Source organism: Cucurbita pepo, chromosome 2, assembly GCF_057944985.1.
Source record: "Cucurbita pepo subsp. pepo isolate OVF chromosome 2, ASM5794498v1, whole genome shotgun sequence".
In the NCBI taxonomy this organism is placed as follows: domain Eukaryota; kingdom Viridiplantae; phylum Streptophyta; class Magnoliopsida; order Cucurbitales; family Cucurbitaceae; genus Cucurbita; species Cucurbita pepo.
Window position 1 is genome coordinate 278,379 of NC_141799.1, and position 15,935 is coordinate 294,313.

Here is a 15,935-nt window from a genome sequence, read left to right on the forward strand (position 1 = left end):
AAGAGGGGCAGTGGCATTCCCTTTTGCTAAATCAGAAATTGCCCTTTTGTTGGGTATGTGGGTGTATACTTCACTATTTCAATCCTATGTTTGTTTGTTTATCAAAATGCTGATTACTACGTAATCTAAGATTGTTAAACTGAGTCCAAGTTATAGAATTTGGGTTTCTTAGTCTAAAAACAAAATGAATTTGCTAATCATTTAGACATTTGGCATATCATCACATAAATAGAACACAAGCTAAAATTCCCACAAGTCATTCACTCAAATCAAGTGACAAAAAAATTGTTAAGCGAACTCTACCTTACTGAGTTTGTGTTAGGAAACATACCCCAAAGCGTGTGTTCATTCGCGTTTGTTGAGGCCGTGAAAGAAACGGCGTTTTCTCCTAGAATGCCTCTTCGAAATTCTTTGAAATGCACCTGCAACAAGCTGTTGTTTCAGTCTATCACTGACTGAATTTTCAGGTTGGATAAAGCTTCTAATACTTAGAAATTATTTATGCTGGAAAAACGAAAATCAGATCATAGAAAGTCCGGGAAATAACCTGAGAATTATTGGGGATTCCAGAATCCTGAAGCGCAGAGTTATCATCAAGAAGTTTTCTCGTTGTGATGTGGTAAGCAAAAATTTGGTCAGAAAGCTATCAACTGATCACTTTTTATGGTTGCATATACCACAGCAACAGGAAAGAGTACCATGAAATGTGGCGATGCCCCATCTCGTTTACTTTCTTCTTGATCGCAGGCTTCAAGTTCTTCGATGTCGCAGGAATTCTGATCCCCACATCTTCAGCACGCACAAGATCGCGAATCTCAACATCTTCACGATCTCCATTTATATATGTGTGTGTGTAAATTGTGTACATGTGAGACAGTTCTTTGCCATTATTACAGATGTGGGACTGGACCCCCACTCTGAACCGCAATGTGGGACAAACCAGAAAAGTTCTAAAGCATAAGCCAATTAAAAATATCATGAACGCACATTTCGTTATCATATTTTTCTTCTTCGATTATTTTTAGTGCAGTATATGATAGAATTTTGCTCAACCTCTACTTCTTGAAAGCAAATAATGACAACTTGAAGAAAATCAAAATTCATCCAAAGCATATTGATTGAATCGATCCAACATATACAATCTTTCACTTGTATACCCATAATATTTTCTATATCCATACTATTTTCTGTGGAGTCAAAGGGGAGACTTTGTTCGCATTTAACAACAAATATCATATCTAAATCCAATACCTTGTCAAGTCATTAGTACTCAATCTAAAAGGTTTCATATTTTACAGCAATGTAGATGTGAATTCACAGCATTAAGGATAGATAATTGCATGTAGTTAGGAGTGGTAACCTCCTCGCTCCACCATAAAACGCTCTGCTCCTGCCCAAAATTTTGGCCGCCTTCCAGTTGAGCCCTGCCACTCCGCAATTTTCTATTATGTAATCTGTTCCAGGAACGTAAGGTGCCTGAAAACGTCCCCTTGTAAGCAATAAGTTTGAACAGTTTCAGCAGAATTTTTCCCTACCTCCTTGAGGGTTTGCTGCAAAAGTTTCGTAATTTCAGAAAATTCAGGCCTCAAAGTTGGATCCTGCCGCCAGCATCTCTCAAGCAAGTCCACGATCATTGGATTTGCATGCCTCGGAATCTTAGGCCTCAGACCCTGAAGTTCATTTGCCGAACTACTTGTAATTTGAAGTCATGTGGATGAGAAAGTGCACTTGAATATTTCCAACATCACTATTAATCTACCGACATTACTTGAAAGCTTTATAGAGATGTAAATTAAGAATATGTTCTTGTTTCTTCATAGAATGTTTCTAACCGTTAAATTGTTGACTTAGAGTTGCATGTCAATTCTAATTAATTACAATTGCAAGCTAGACGGAACAAGTGGAATTTCCTTAATGAAATGCCTCAAAGATTAGTGCAGTTTATTTCTCTCGGCTCGTACAAGATCTACATGACTTGCAGTTCAAAACTGAATGTTATGCTTACTATGACAGAAAAAAAGAGGACGATGAGATGGGGATGGATAGCAGGGGAAGAATCGAAACAAAATGGTCCATTTCATTTTTTAACAAAATATTGTACGAATGAGGAAATACCTTCTGGATCACGCCCATTGCTGCTTGTAACGGAGTCAGGTTATCATAAGGCAGCTGACATTCCGGACACAAAGCAACCAAAAGATGGTTAGAAAGGACACAAGGAAAAGAAATTATATTTCAAAACAGAAGAAAAGGATTTACCTGCCCTGTAAGCAGCTCCCACAAAACTATCCCAAAGCTGTAAACATCAGCTTTATGATCATATGGTTTGTGCTCAATAACCTTGCATTCACCAACCACAAACATCCAAATGTCAAAAGAGCAAGGAAAAACTACCACGTCGAGAAAAAATTTACATTATTGGCATCATGGCTGGATTATATGCCAATTTCATTTCCTTTTGAAATAACAAGGAATTGAGAATGGAAACATATCTTCGAAGAGTTCTATGATCCCAAGTTCAAAAGTAATCAAAATAACTAGAAATCATTCATGACAAATGTCCACGGGGAGAAAAAGTTTTTTCTTTCTCAGATCCTTTTGATAGTTCTAAAAACAACTTTTGCACATCCTAAAACTTCCTAGTAACGATTGCCGTGCTGGTGCTTGCAGAGTACATGTTAGCATGTATCTCATATGAGAAAACGATAAGACTAGGTACATAGAACTCTGATCCGTTATATCTTTTTTGAAAACTCAAACTTACAATTGGAGCGCCTGATGTCAATCGTAGGGTGAATATATTCGCAGAATACAAACCTCTGGAGCCATCCAACGATATGTTCCAGTTTCTGCAGTCATCACACCAGATTGAGATTGCACTCTGGCAACACCAAAATCAGCTACCTTGACAACCTGTCAAACATTTTGGTTTAAAGGTGGGACTGAAATAAAAAAACAATCCGATAGAATTCAAAAAAAAAAAAAAATAATAATAAATAAATAAATAAAACAGAGGCACACTTGAGAATGGGTACTCCGGGAGATGACTTAGTACACTATAGGATTGACAAAAGATACTACGCAAATTCAAATAACGATTAAGCTTATAAATGTTTATTATAGAAAAGGAAAATCATTGGATTCAAATACAAGTTAAAAGCCTGCAGTACAGAGTAATGCCAGTCAAATGTGTCGATTGAAACATGTAAAGGCTCAAACCTTGTACCCACTCTACTTTATTCACGCTCTTATTTGAATGTCAATTTAAGGGTGAAAAATCAATTACATACAGATGCAAAGCTCAGAACAATGCCTTTTGTTATTCAATTATTAACATTATAATGGGTTATCGTTGTCACATAAATCATAGAGAACAAGGCGGCTAAATAGTATTGATCATAAAATTGAAAGTGACCAATAAAGTGAAAGTATTGCATGGGTAAGATCAGACGCATTCCCATTAAATCTAACCGGAAATCAGAGCGTTATTCCTGTGAGTGCACCAGATCAATTGTTATGAAATGAAGATGCACAATATTCCAACCAAATTGAATAGTAGGAAGCATGATCGTGGAAACTAACAGAAAACAATAAGCCAAAATGACTTGGGAAGTAATCAAGTACGTCTTATGATGACTTATCAAAAGATCACCAAGTTAAATGCAAAAAATTTATTTCTTACCCCATCTTCGTCCAACAAAAGATTTGCAGCTTTCAGATCTCTATGGATGATATTCTTTTGATGCAAATAGTTCATTCCCTTGGACACATCAACTGCCACTCTTAGTAAGGAAGGAAAACTAAGAACGCCCTTTTTTTGATGTAAGAAGTCATGCATGCTTCCACCAGGCATGTATTCTACAAATCACGGGCATATAATGTACACATTATCATACATGCAAACCAGACTTCATCAGTCTTATATCAACGAAATGTGTAATCAGATTACCAGTGACAATAAAAGCGCTTGGAGGTCTGGTAGATGCACCAATAAATTGGACAACATTCTTATGCCGAAGATTTCTACAAATTTTAGAAACAAGAGGGGATGAGAAGGAACTACTTAAGCGCTGAGATTCTCCACCATCTACAGGCACTCTTCGACCCAGGTATATTTTACTCCTCGAATTAGTTTAGATTTTGAAGCACAAAGATAAACTAATAATAGTAGAGTCCAGAGACATATGCTAATGATACTGATAGGAATGCCGTATTTTAGCGAAAAGATCACCTAATTGGCAGACTATCAAATCACAATATTCTTATATATGAAATGAACATACAAGATCTTAAAAACAGAAAAATGAGAAAACAGATAATAGCGGTGTGGAAAGTTAAGCTACACAGCATAACAATGGAGAAAAGATCACCTGATTAGCAAACTATCAAATCACAATAATCATTGTAAATGAACAGAACATGCAAGATATTAAAAACAGAAAAATGAGAGAACGATAGCAGCATTGTGGAAAATTAAGCCAGGATATAAAAACCTCATGATATGAATTTCTTGAGCAAATTCCCGCCGTACAGCCTCATTCAAGCTTCCATCTTTTAGAAGTTTAATAGCCACCTCTTGACCATAGAAAGTGCCTTTATACCTGCATCATTAACACCACATTTTGCAACAAGCATCCGAACACAAATAGTGCATTACCTAAATTATAAGTAAACTCACAAGTCACTAAAAGATCCAGAAACAATTTTCTTCTCGTAGATTAACAGACTCGCATCAATTTCCCATGCACCAACTTTGTGCCGTGGAATGTTGACATAATTTGTGATGAATTTGACTCCAATTTTGTCTTTCTTCCCAGTTGGGGAAATGCTCCAAGGTGTAAATAGAGGATGCCTTTTCTGTATAACCCAACTTATTAAATGCATCACGTACATGATAAAACAAGAAAATAAGTAAGCAATACTATTCTTTTATTATTAACTAATAAGAATTCGAACATGATCAGACGAAGTATAACCATCCATAGCAATGTAACCTTTAACAAGAATATCAGCAGCTACCTGAATCTTTGATATTTCTTCAGCTAGTATATCCTTTAGCTGTTTGGTATCCTATATATTTCAAAACTCCATGTCAAAAATCAATTTGTATAGAGGGGAAAGGTAACAATGTTTTACAAAATATACTCGAGCATTCTGTACTAAAAACATCTGCAATCTCTTCTCCATATTCTAATCGATGTTATATGAAGATGAAAATGAACGGCTTTGGAAGAGGAGCCAAATTACCTCAATTGCCCAACCATCAACTACAAAAACATCCAAGGAAAAGCCATCTGTTGTTGAAAAAGCATGCGCTTCTTGAATATTCAGCCCAATCTCAGAAAGTAAGGACGTCAACTGAAAAGGTTATTTCTCTTATGAATGTATTACGTCTAATCACATAACTAAAATAAATCGTAACAGCAAAGTGATTTCAAAACATGGTGCTACAAATATAAGCAACATTAACAGAAAGCATAAACGGTAAACCAAGTACAATATTTCCTAAAATAATAATGACCATTTTTTACTAATGCATGTTCTTCACCCATATAGATGCTCCACATTCTCCACTGTCTAGAGTACATTTGAAGAGTGGATCTCTAAATCAAATAAACTTGGTGCAGTCTAAAGACTACAAAATATGTGTCAGAAAATCTTTTGAAAGAAGCTAGTTGAATCTATATAAAAATTAATTTTAAAATTAAGGGAGAGGCTACCTGACTGAGTAGTTTTGGCTTGTCAATTGTTGATATTGTAATTTCATGCATCGGCCTGAAAGCATTTGAATCTTGCTTGAGAAAAAGAGCGTGGGCATCTATAAACTTTCATTGTTTATCAATCCACAAGCAGAATAAATTAAATTATTCCAAGAAAAGAAGAATTAAACCCTTTTTCCTTTACCAAGAGAAGAAGGGGAAAGAGGATTACTTTTTCCCAAGGAAAATTATAGTACTAAGAATAAGGAGAGGTCATTCTATTCTTATCAAAGTGACATGGACAAATCAATGAAATTTTGGTAGTATAGAATTTTAAGTTTATGATATGAAGCATCGAAAGTACAGATAAAGAAGGACAACCGTATGAACAGACCATAGACGCATGTCCTTAAAAACTACTCCGATTTCAGAACATTATTTTACCAGGATAAAGTGTCAGGCTGATTTATATCATGTAATTGGCTGATCGCAAAACCAGATTCGACCTCTGTTGTTGAACCAAATGCTGGTGGGGGGTGTTGTCTGCTTAGATATGCAGAAAAATGAAAATAAAAAATATGTAGTTATAATATCCTTGAAGTCCCAAACATACAGCAAAGTTCAAATCTTCACTTAACCATGCCTCTGATTGCTGTCATAATCAGAAAACCGCTGGTCCACTTTTTCCTTCAAGTTTGAATGAACATACTTGCCAGAGTTTGTGCCAGGAGATGAATGAACCTACAAAGTGACGAATTTTTATCTTAGCATTTTACAGATAAGAACAAAATAGATTTCTCCTACAGACTCTATAAATATTAAACTTCAGAACGCTGGGAAGTTAAATAAAAAATACCCTTCAGTCAAAATAATACTGCAAAAAGTTCATTAGAAGGAAATTACTTAATCATGTAAATAGCAAGGGATAAAAAAAGAAATTTGATTTCTCTGTAATATCAAAATATAGAAAAATAATTAGGAGCTCAGGGTAAACACTACCTGTACGAGACGGACATCAATTGCAGGACGAGTAGCAGGATCATGTGCCATGAAGAGAAGATCTTTGTGCATGAGAACATCTTGAGCCCTCTCCACGTTGACGTCCATAGCATACCTTTGACATTATATTTACCAAACATTCATACCACGAGGTCTTTATAATTCTCAGACGGCAAAAGTAAATCTTACTTTCTGGAGCTAGAGAAAAGTGTCGAGCAGATCCGAACCAAGTTCCACATGGACCACACTAGTGCTTTCTATTCTCTTAAGATAAGCGATAGAGAACACATTTTGGCATGACTTTTTTGAGTCAATATCCTAAAATAGAAATGCCACATGACCATGTAGATAATGCTTTCACGCTTCTTAAATTTTTCAAGAATTTTATTTCTATAAGTTTTAGGCTATGACTTACAGTATTGATTTAGCCAAGTGAAGCTAATATATACTTTATACATAAATAAAAAAAATAAAAAAAGAACACCCGCGCACAAACACAAGAATATTATCGAACAATTACTGCTTCACGCCACAACTTCTTTTTCCTTTTTCTTCACAAGCATATCTAAGAAGTATAATCTCTTTACATGTACGGAAATTAGCCATGACAAGCAAGAAAATTAGCATAACACAAAACAAAAACAAAAACAAAAATAAACTTTCCCGTTACTTTAATCCTTCTCCAATTTCCTCGGTGATCCAACCGCCGTAAATCGATGGCGTAATCCATGAAAAATAGTTTTTCTCTCATCTTAGTGCACTTACGAAAAATAAACATTCGTTAAGACGCCAGTGTACACGACGAAGTAATCGGAGAAAAGCTATAAACGGATTCAGCTTTGGCGTGAACAAAGAAGCGAAAAATGACTAAAGATAGATTTCAAATAGCATACCTAGTAGGAAGGCGATGAAAATGAGCCCAAAGTTCATCCTCAAAACCAGGAAAGCTGGTCTCCGCCTCATGCGACAGTCTGAGTCGACGAAGAACTTCGACGTAAACACCAACCTTCTGCTTCTGTCTCCAGGTCTGAGTCGAAAAATCATCCACCGGTCTACTACAACAGCTCTCAGTATCGTCCATAGCCATGAGAGAAACAAGAACCGCACAAAACGAAATCAAAACAAACTGTTACGAAATCCAAACGATATATCCCGGTTAAAGATCAGCGACTAGCAAATTTCAACGAACAACAAACCGATTGCTCAGTGAAGCAACAAGGGCGAGAATTATAGTGACGATAGAGGCGAAAAAGTAAGAGAAAAAACGATTGGAAGTTGGTAAGGAATTTGGCGCCCTCGCTGTGTGTGTTGGTCGTTTTCTTTCCCTCTCTTTGCTCTGTAGTGAGACTTCGGTGCTGCAAAATCAGAAAAAAGCCCCCAAGACAGATAGCAAACTTTATTTTTCTTCTGGGCCTTCTAAAAGTAACTTGACTAATGAGTCAAATGTGGAATCTGATAAACCAATTTTCCAATTTGAATCTTCAAAAGAAATTCAAGTTCACCATGAAAGCAAAGCCATGAGAGCTTATGCTCAAAGTGGACAATATCATACCATTGTGGAGAGTCGTGTTCGTCTAACATGGTATCAGAGCCATGCCCTAAACTTAGTCGTGCCAATAGATTGATAAATCCTCAAATCCTCAAATATCGAACAAAGAACTCCTAAAGAAAAGGAGCCAAGCCCCTCCTCGAAGGCAGTCAAAAATGACTAAGACTCCAAAGGAGTCGAGCCTCGATTAAGGGGAGGCGCACTTTGTTCGAGGGGAGGTGTTGGATGATGGAAGTCCCACATCGACTAATTTAGGGAATGATCATGGGTTTATAAGTGAGGAATACTAACTCCATTGGTATGAGGCCTTTTGGGGAAGCCCAAAGCAAAGCCATGAGAGCTTATGCTCAAAGTGGACAATATCATACCATTGTGGAGAGTCGTGTTCGTCTAACATCCTGAATTGATGTTTGGTTGACCATTCTTATTTATTTTGCACTGGGGAGGCCACTAAGGGGGCAAGAATGAACTTGGTTAGGATTTTAAAGTTTATGCGCAAATTACTTTCAAAATGAATAATTTCAGTGTACTCTGTTAGATGAAAGTGTCCCACATCGATTAATTTAGGGAATGATCACGAGTTTATAATCAAAGAATACTCTTTTTATTAGTATGAGACTTTTTAGGAAGTCCAAAGCAAAACTATGAGAGCTTATCATACCACTCTGAAAAAACGTGTTCGTCTGACAGACTATATATTATATATATATATTTATTTATATTTTTTGAGAAAGCTATCATTCAAATTTATTATTAAATGTAATTTGAAATGAATAACATATTATAATATTCAAAGTTATGTTTTGATTCCATTTTTTTATTCCAACTATTCCTTTCCCCTAATTTCGGCCGCTTTCATACCTCTTAAAGGTATTGAGTTAAAATATTAACAATAATGGAATCAGACGGAAGCTACATGTAAATGACCAAACAACCCCTCAACTGCTGCAATGTACAATTTACCTGGGTCACCTTATCAACCTCATCCAAACGACTTTTAAATTCCTGAAACTGGATTGGCTCTCCCACAGAATGGGGGCACAGTTTGTCATTTATTTTATTCGTTTATTTCCCAAACTTTATTATAAAATATATACTACGCCAATTCTTTATTCAAAGTGGCATTTCCAATTGTATTATTTAAAACAAATAGGATTCACGTCTACAAGACTTATATGTATTAAATAATGAGTGACATAATCGCCTCAACTTTATTCATCTGAATCTTCCGCTGGCTACATGAGATTCTGATTTTTATTATTATTATTATTTATTTATTTCACCCTATCTAATTCCTTTGATTTTTTTTTTTTTTTTTTAAATGAACTCGAACTTCAATTTTGTTCTTTTATTTATTTTAGAATATGCTTGAATAATTATATATTTTTGACAAAATATTAATATAATCTTAACATAAATATCTACTCTAGCTAAATATTTTAAAGCCTATGTTTTGACACTTGTAATTTACCATTATACTAAATAAGTTAACCCAGTAAAAGATAGTTGGTAAAAAATATTGATAATTTAAAGTAATTTTTGTAAGGTAAGAATTTGTAGTAAATATATCTGTTTTTTTTTTTAAATGTAATTTGAGATGATTAAAAAAAAAAAAAGAAAAAAAAAAAAGGAAGAAGATTCGGTTTCGTTGTTGGGTAGGAGTTATTGCAAAGGCATGCATGCAGGCAGGGTGTGAGCCATGGGCACCGATATGTTTGAAAATAGTTATGGCGCTGCGTGTTGCCCAACGAAAGGATTCCCTTTTTATTTAATTTCCTCTGCATTCCCTTTTATTGGAGACGGAAAATATGCAGAAAAACAATTTGGAATTCAATGCTTTGGTCCGCTCTGTGTTGAAGTTTGAGAGTGAAAGCGCTTTTAATGCGACCTAATCTCTAACCTAACTCTCCCTCCTCCCTCCCTTTTATCCCTTCTTCATAAGCCCACCTTCTCATTTTCCCCTTTCATCCCTCTCCCTCTCTCTCCTTCTTCTCCCTCTTCCTCTTTGAAATAGTTTACTCCGATATTGGCCCGGCTCACTCAGATTTGACTTACAAAATCTATCTGATTGAGCCGTGTCAATATCTCAGTCTACTCTTTCCTTTTCAAGTTTCTCCATATCAGGTTTGTTCCTCCCCTCTTCGAAAATATTTGTTTTATATACAATAAATTTGAGATAAGTTCCATTAAAATGAAGAACATTTTAAAATTGAAATGAAAATTTAATTGGTTTGTTTGTATATTTATTATAATTTATTTGTTAATATTAGAATTGTGATCTGGTGTTGTATTGGAAATCTTATATGATTAGAATTGCATGCATATAATAATAATAATAATAATAATAATATATATATATATCAAAAGATTCCGTATGATAACATAATAGCTTATATGCATTGACTTCCCCTCCACAGAAGACACTATTACACAACTACCCATCAATTATTTAATTAATTTCTGTCATTTTCTCTATCTATTTTGAATTACTGACGGAGGAATCTGTACATTTATATCTGTTCTGAGTGGGCTTTGTTTTAGGCCCATTTTGTTTAATTTTGGGGCCCAATTGGAAATATGGGTAAATGGGCCTTGTAAAATATAGATGTACATATTCTTTTGGCGTTAATTACCAAAAAGAAAAAGAAAAAAAACTGAAATATCAACTGGAATTGAGTTGAAGAGGTGTGGGAGGAACGGCGGTTCTTCTCTTCCATATATTCACCTCCTTTCTGGGTTGCAGTGGGCCCACGTCTTCTCCGATCCACACTGTCTCCGACACCGGACTCCGCCCATCGCCCTCTGTCTCCTCTCCTTCCAAGTCAGCTGGTACAATCTGCGCCGTCCAATCAAAACTCGCCAACGTGTCACGTCCACTCGAGAATCGCTTCATCTGATTCATGCGCGGTGGCTTCCCACCACCACGGTGGTTTCTCGATGGAGCCGCCACATGGTTTGATTTCGCCCTCCCGAGTATTTTCCCACCGGTCAAAATTCTCTTAATCACCGACGGCGGATGCCGCCTTTTCGGCTGGGAAATTTTAGCCGCCGCCGCCGCAGCAGCATTCCTCGCTATTTCCTTCATCTTCTTCTTGTGCTTGATTTGGCCGATGCACGAAACTTTCGGCGAAGTTGGCTCCGGCGTCTCGAATCCCGAGCTATTCGATTTGGACTGCGCTTCTTTTGGTATGATCGATTTCTTTACTGGACCGGAAAACCCTCGTCCGGCGACTTGACGGTTCTCCCGGCCAGGACTTTTCGGCGGGTTGTGGAAAATCAAGGCGGAGGCCGCTCTGGGAAAAAGCTTCATGATCTTGCCTTTGGGTTCAATTTTGAGTCGCAATTTCATGGCGTGGATTATATATACTGTCAGTTGACATTTAATTAACGAAGAATTAAGAAAGGTTCGTCGACGCTGCTTTGGTCAAACGTCGTGAAAGGTCTGACCAAGCAATTTTTTTTTCCGGCTACCTTCAAATTGTTATATATTACAAAAACATTCCTCCACCATGTTTTTTTCCTTTTCATTTTATTAAATATTAAGTATTTATGTCAGTCGTTTCAAATTATGGATTTTAATTGCTATGCTAAATCACAAATTGAGTATAGAGTGAGAATATTCCTAATATCTTATTACACAAAGGCCTCATCTTTTTAAATAATCAAGAAGCCAATAATGAGTGAGTTTAATGAAATGTTTATATAATTAAAAATATATACTTGATACGGAAGAATTAGTCTGTATTGTGACGTGGAATTTAAATAAAAGTAGGCGGCATTCACAAATGTAACGTCACATTTAATTAATGTGTTTTTTTAATTGTAATATAAAGTCGATGTTAATAATAAATGAGTATTTTATTTGGACCAATTTGAGCTCCCATCTTTGACTCGGTTGCATTTGTTAATCACTGACCTTATCTAATCTAAGTATTTTATTTTTATCATTAATTATTGGGGGTTGGCTGATGAAAGAAACCATTGAGATCAATCAAATTGAATTGGTTTAGTCCATTTCTGTACTTTGAATATGACTTTTTTTTTTTTTTTTTTTTTTTTTTTTGTTTAAATCAACCATATAAATACTATTTTTATTATTTTATTTATTTATTCTTTACCCTTTGCTTTCAAAAATCAAATCAGATTTTGAAATTAAAAAAGAAAAAAGAAATTAAGCCAATATTTTGATTTTATTAAAAAAGAAAAAGAGGGCCATCGAGCCCAGTTAAAATTTTGGGCCTACTAACCTGGAGTCCTACTGGGCAGGCTTCAGCCCAAATCGCTTCCCAGAAAAGCCCAGTTTTCTGGAGTCACTGGCCCAACTCCAGTCCTTCTCCAGATCGTCGTCTTCCTTCATGACCTTCGAACTCAGAACTGACCAACAGAAATGGAATTCACTTCAGTTTGATCCACAGTGGGCTTGACGAACTGGTAGTAGCACTAGGTAAGTCCGTACATTATAGAAGAAATTTACGTTTACGTTTTGCCCTAGCTTTTGTTTGATATGATTCTGCTAGAAGATATTCATTTTGTCCAACTAGTCTTCAGAGCCAAGAGATTTCGATTATTTGTTCTATAAATTTCTCCACGTCGGAATTTTACTGGTGGAAGAATTTTGTATACAGTCGAATTCTTTCGCTATATCTAACATTGTAGAAATGTTGTACAGGAAGAGAATTCGCCATGGTTCTCTCCCTCGATTTACAGGAATTTATTCTCCGTGCAAGAGTGTTGAAGCTGTACAGGCAGGCTCTAAGAACTGCTCAAAAAGCTCCTGTCCACGCTCGAGGTTAAGCTTTTGATTATGATCTTACAATGAAGTATTGTTTTGATGACGAACATCCACTTTCTATGCATTTTTCTTGTCATGATCTTCAGATGTGATTTGAATTCACCCTGGTTTCATTTCGGATTTCGTTAGTTTTGAAATTGTCTGCTTTGAACAGAGGAACTGAGGCATACAATCAGACAAGAAATGGAGAACAACCGCGGCTGCAACGAGAGACAGAAAGTAAGGTTTCTGCTCAGTGAAGGAATAGAGAGATTGAAGCGTTTAGAGGAGATGTTGGATATGCAGGGTAACTAAGAAAGATTGTCATCACCGGCATTATTCAGTAATCTTTTCAAATCTCTGTTACTTCAGTATGATATTGATACTCAAAGTTGAACATTGTCTTGATGAAATGATTGGATTCTGAAAACAATAATTGAATTCCTTGCAAAATTTCAATAACAAAAACAGATCTTTTAATTCCAAAAACCTGGTCTACATTTTAGTAGAGAACAAAACAAAGAAGCTTAAGAAGAGGTTCGAGAGAACCAAACAGCCCCTTGTCATTTGTCCCCTCCTAATTTTAAGTATCTAATCTAGGAACCTTTTGCCTTCTAATACTGTTGTAGACAGCTCTCCCAGCCCACGCAAGTGGCAGCCTCAGGCCAATTCACATAGGATCTTAACAAAATCAAAGCAATGACTCCAGCCATACAAACTGCTGGGTGATAGTTATAGTTATCAAATGGGGCTTTAACTTCTTGTGTCGGTCGACACTTGGGCAATGTAACTACAACTTCTGAGTATAAAAGAAGCCAGTTACTCTAAAGGGGCCGTGAGGCAAAACCTCTCTCGACCATCTTATCCACCAATTCCTCATGTTTTTTCAACTGTCCCGCCTTTCGCAGCTGATGCAGAACCATCTCATAGATGGGCATGCTGGGCTTTAAGCATTTCTCCTCAATCATTTCCCTGAAGAACTTGTAGGCATTGTTCCAATGCCCCATCCCACAATATAACGATATCAGTACTTGGTAAGTATTCAAATTAGGCTCAACTTCTTCTTCTTCCATCTCCTTCTTCAACTTGAAAATCATATCAGCAGATTTCGATTCTGCAAACATCCGCATTAAGATATTGTACGTCACTGTATTTGGCTTACAACCCAGATCCTTCATCTTAGCAAACATCCTATGAACACCATTTACATCATGCGACTTCACGATACACCTAAATATGGGATTAAAGGTCGACGCATTCGGGGTACAGCCTTTCTTAGCCATAGAGTTGAGGACCTTTGTAGCCTCTCCAAGATTATCATCCTTACAATGAGTCTCAATAAGAAAGTTATAAGTAATTATGTCAGCAGCACAACCCAATCTCTTCATTTGATTGTACACTTGCAAAACCTTCTCTGTTCTACCAGCTTTCACGTGGACTCTTATAAGATTGTTGAATGTAACTGAGTTGGGATTGCAACCAGCATCAATCATCTCAGAGAAAACATCATGGGCACGAGTAATTTGGCCACATCTACACAATGCATCAATCACAATGCTGTAAGTATAAACATTAGGGCTAATACCTGCCATCTTCATCTCTTTAAACACCCTCTCGGCCTCTGAGATATCACCGGCTCGACACCAGCCATGGACCAGGTTAGTGTAAACAATAACATCAGGTTCAAATTTATGTTTCAGATTGTCAAAAAATGACTGGGCTTCAGTTGCCCTTCTCTTCTTGCACAGAATGCTGATAACAATTGTGAAAGCAATCTTGTCAGGATTGCAGCCGTAGTCCTCCATGCGATTAAACGCATGAACCGCCTCCGCCGCCAATCCAGCCCTCACATACCGCCGGACAAGAATCGAGAAGGTTTCAACAGTAATTTCAACATTTCTAGCTTTCATCAGATCAATCAAATGCCACGCTAATCCGAATTGTTTCACCTTACCGGCTAGGTCAATCATCTCGTTGTAGGGCTGTGCAGAGTGCTCGAACGTCTCGCTTGCCGTCGCCCAGTTGAAGAACGCGAGGGCTTGGAGGAAGGGGATGCCATGGCGGACGCCACCAGATTTCTCGATGACGTAACGAACGACGGCCGGAGAGACGACCTGGACAGGTGAGATTTGGGATAGTTCGTTGGAGAGAGCAGAAATGGTGAAGTTAGGGCTTGGTGGAGTGGGATCGGGACTGGGATTTCTTCGATAGTATTCCTTAATTAGGAAATGGAATTTATCGGCGGCCTGGATTTCTTCCGGTAAGAGGACAGGCTTTGAGGCTTTCGGAGTAGTATTGCTCGCGTCGTCGTCTTGAAGTTGAGACTCGGAAATTGAAGTGGAAGATGAAAATAAACGGTGATTCTGTAAGAACGGCGAGAGAGAAGACAGAAAGGGTGGAAGATTTGGCTTCGATTTGAACAGAGCCATTACTGGATTCTTCTCCGTTGAGGTTTCAGTCCGCTCCGGCTGCACAGACACTCGGCTTGGCGTTGGGTTTTTGCAGGGTTTTGCAGCGAACCTTCAACCTCACAACTCACGGATCTACCGTAAAATTGATTGCCCTAATTTCTAAATTTCTAAAAAATTCTCCTTCTGTTTAAAAATAAATATTTCAAATTTTCTCAAGTTTTACTGCAAACAACAATTTCATTTAATTCCTCATGTGAAGATCTGTGAGAAAATATTTTCATATATATTTTTTTAAAAATGATACTACAGTATATACATATAATTTTAAGGGTAAAAATTGTATTTCTTCTTCCTTAAAATACATTTATAAAAATTTAATTGTAAAAATATAAAATATATTTGATAAATATTGAAGAACGGAAAACTTAACTGTATAAGGGACGTTATTGACTTTGCTTATCTAATTAATTATCTATACATAATAATAAACATAATTCCCCCCCCCC

At 36.7% G+C, this 15,935-nt stretch overlaps 4 protein-coding genes across 6 annotated transcripts; 1 reads left to right on the forward strand and 3 right to left on the reverse strand.

Moving 5' to 3' along the window:
* Positions 1 to 1,089: 1,089 nt before the first annotated feature.
* On the reverse strand, positions 1,090 to 8,055 carry LOC111789352 (serine/threonine-protein kinase STY8). Of its 2 annotated transcripts, none has more exons than XM_023670098.2 (16): positions 7,592 to 8,055; positions 6,699 to 6,813; positions 6,343 to 6,440; positions 6,144 to 6,242; positions 5,721 to 5,775; positions 5,248 to 5,358; positions 5,020 to 5,070; positions 4,679 to 4,857; positions 4,494 to 4,601; positions 3,950 to 4,023; positions 3,683 to 3,858; positions 2,818 to 2,913; positions 2,260 to 2,340; positions 2,116 to 2,169; positions 1,536 to 1,670; positions 1,090 to 1,476 (listed from the first exon to the last, which is right to left on the reverse strand). In XM_023670098.2, the coding sequence occupies exons 1-16, from the start codon at positions 7,783 to 7,785 to the stop codon at positions 1,315 to 1,317; spliced, it is 1,788 nt and encodes a 595-aa protein (XP_023525866.2). In that variant the 5' UTR covers positions 7,786 to 8,055; the 3' UTR covers positions 1,090 to 1,314. The 2 variants fall into 2 exon arrangements, 1 of the variants encoding a protein (XP_023525866.2); XR_015419879.1 differs by having other exon boundaries at positions 1,219 to 1,454; positions 1,536 to 1,689.
* Positions 8,056 to 10,594: 2,539 nt separating this feature from the next.
* LOC111789074 (uncharacterized protein At1g76070-like) lies at positions 10,595 to 11,596 on the reverse strand. The gene has a single exon (XM_023669716.2). It carries the CDS (start codon positions 11,594 to 11,596, stop codon positions 10,910 to 10,912), a length of 687 nt encoding a protein of 228 aa, XP_023525484.2. The 3' UTR covers positions 10,595 to 10,909.
* A 1,156-nt stretch (positions 11,597 to 12,752) lies between these two features.
* On the forward strand, positions 12,753 to 15,751 carry LOC111788747 (uncharacterized). Of its 2 annotated transcripts, XR_015419982.1 has the most exons (5): positions 12,753 to 13,036; positions 13,194 to 13,361; positions 14,445 to 14,676; positions 14,767 to 14,893; positions 14,980 to 15,751. XR_015419982.1 is itself a non-coding variant. In XM_087121673.1 (2 exons), the coding sequence occupies exons 1-2, from the start codon at positions 12,931 to 12,933 to the stop codon at positions 13,331 to 13,333; spliced, it is 246 nt and encodes an 81-aa protein (XP_086977799.1). In that variant the 5' UTR covers positions 12,758 to 12,930; the 3' UTR covers positions 13,334 to 13,471. The 2 variants fall into 2 exon arrangements, 1 of the variants encoding a protein (XP_086977799.1); XM_087121673.1 differs by lacking the exons at positions 14,445 to 14,676; positions 14,767 to 14,893; positions 14,980 to 15,751 and having other exon boundaries at positions 12,758 to 13,036; positions 13,194 to 13,471.
* LOC111788744 (Pentatricopeptide repeat (PPR) superfamily protein) lies at positions 13,368 to 15,447 on the reverse strand. Its single transcript, XM_023669218.2, has one exon. It carries the CDS (start codon positions 15,445 to 15,447, stop codon positions 13,843 to 13,845), a length of 1,605 nt encoding a protein of 534 aa, XP_023524986.2. The 3' UTR covers positions 13,368 to 13,842.
* Positions 15,752 to 15,935: the final 184 nt, after the last annotated feature.

Coding starts and splice junctions, on each gene's coding strand:
- LOC111789352 (XM_023670098.2), bottom strand. CDS start 7,785: ATGGCTATGGACGATACTGAGAGCTGTTGTAGTAGACCGGTGGATGAT. Junction 5,071..5,247: donor TTGATGGTTGGGCAATTGAG/GTAATTTGGCTC, acceptor TGAAATATATAG/GATACCAAACAGCTAAAGGA. Junction 2,341..2,817: donor ATCGTTGGATGGCTCCAGAG/GTTTGTATTCTG, acceptor GGTGAATGCAAG/GTTATTGAGCACAAACCATA.
- LOC111789074 (XM_023669716.2), bottom strand. CDS start 11,596: ATGAAATTGCGACTCAAAATTGAACCCAAAGGCAAGATCATGAAGCTT.
- LOC111788747 (XM_087121673.1), top strand. CDS start 12,931: ATGGTTCTCTCCCTCGATTTACAGGAATTTATTCTCCGTGCAAGAGTG. Junction 13,037..13,193: donor AGCTCCTGTCCACGCTCGAG/GTTAAGCTTTTG, acceptor TGCTTTGAACAG/AGGAACTGAGGCATACAATC.
- LOC111788744 (XM_023669218.2), bottom strand. CDS start 15,447: ATGGCTCTGTTCAAATCGAAGCCAAATCTTCCACCCTTTCTGTCTTCT.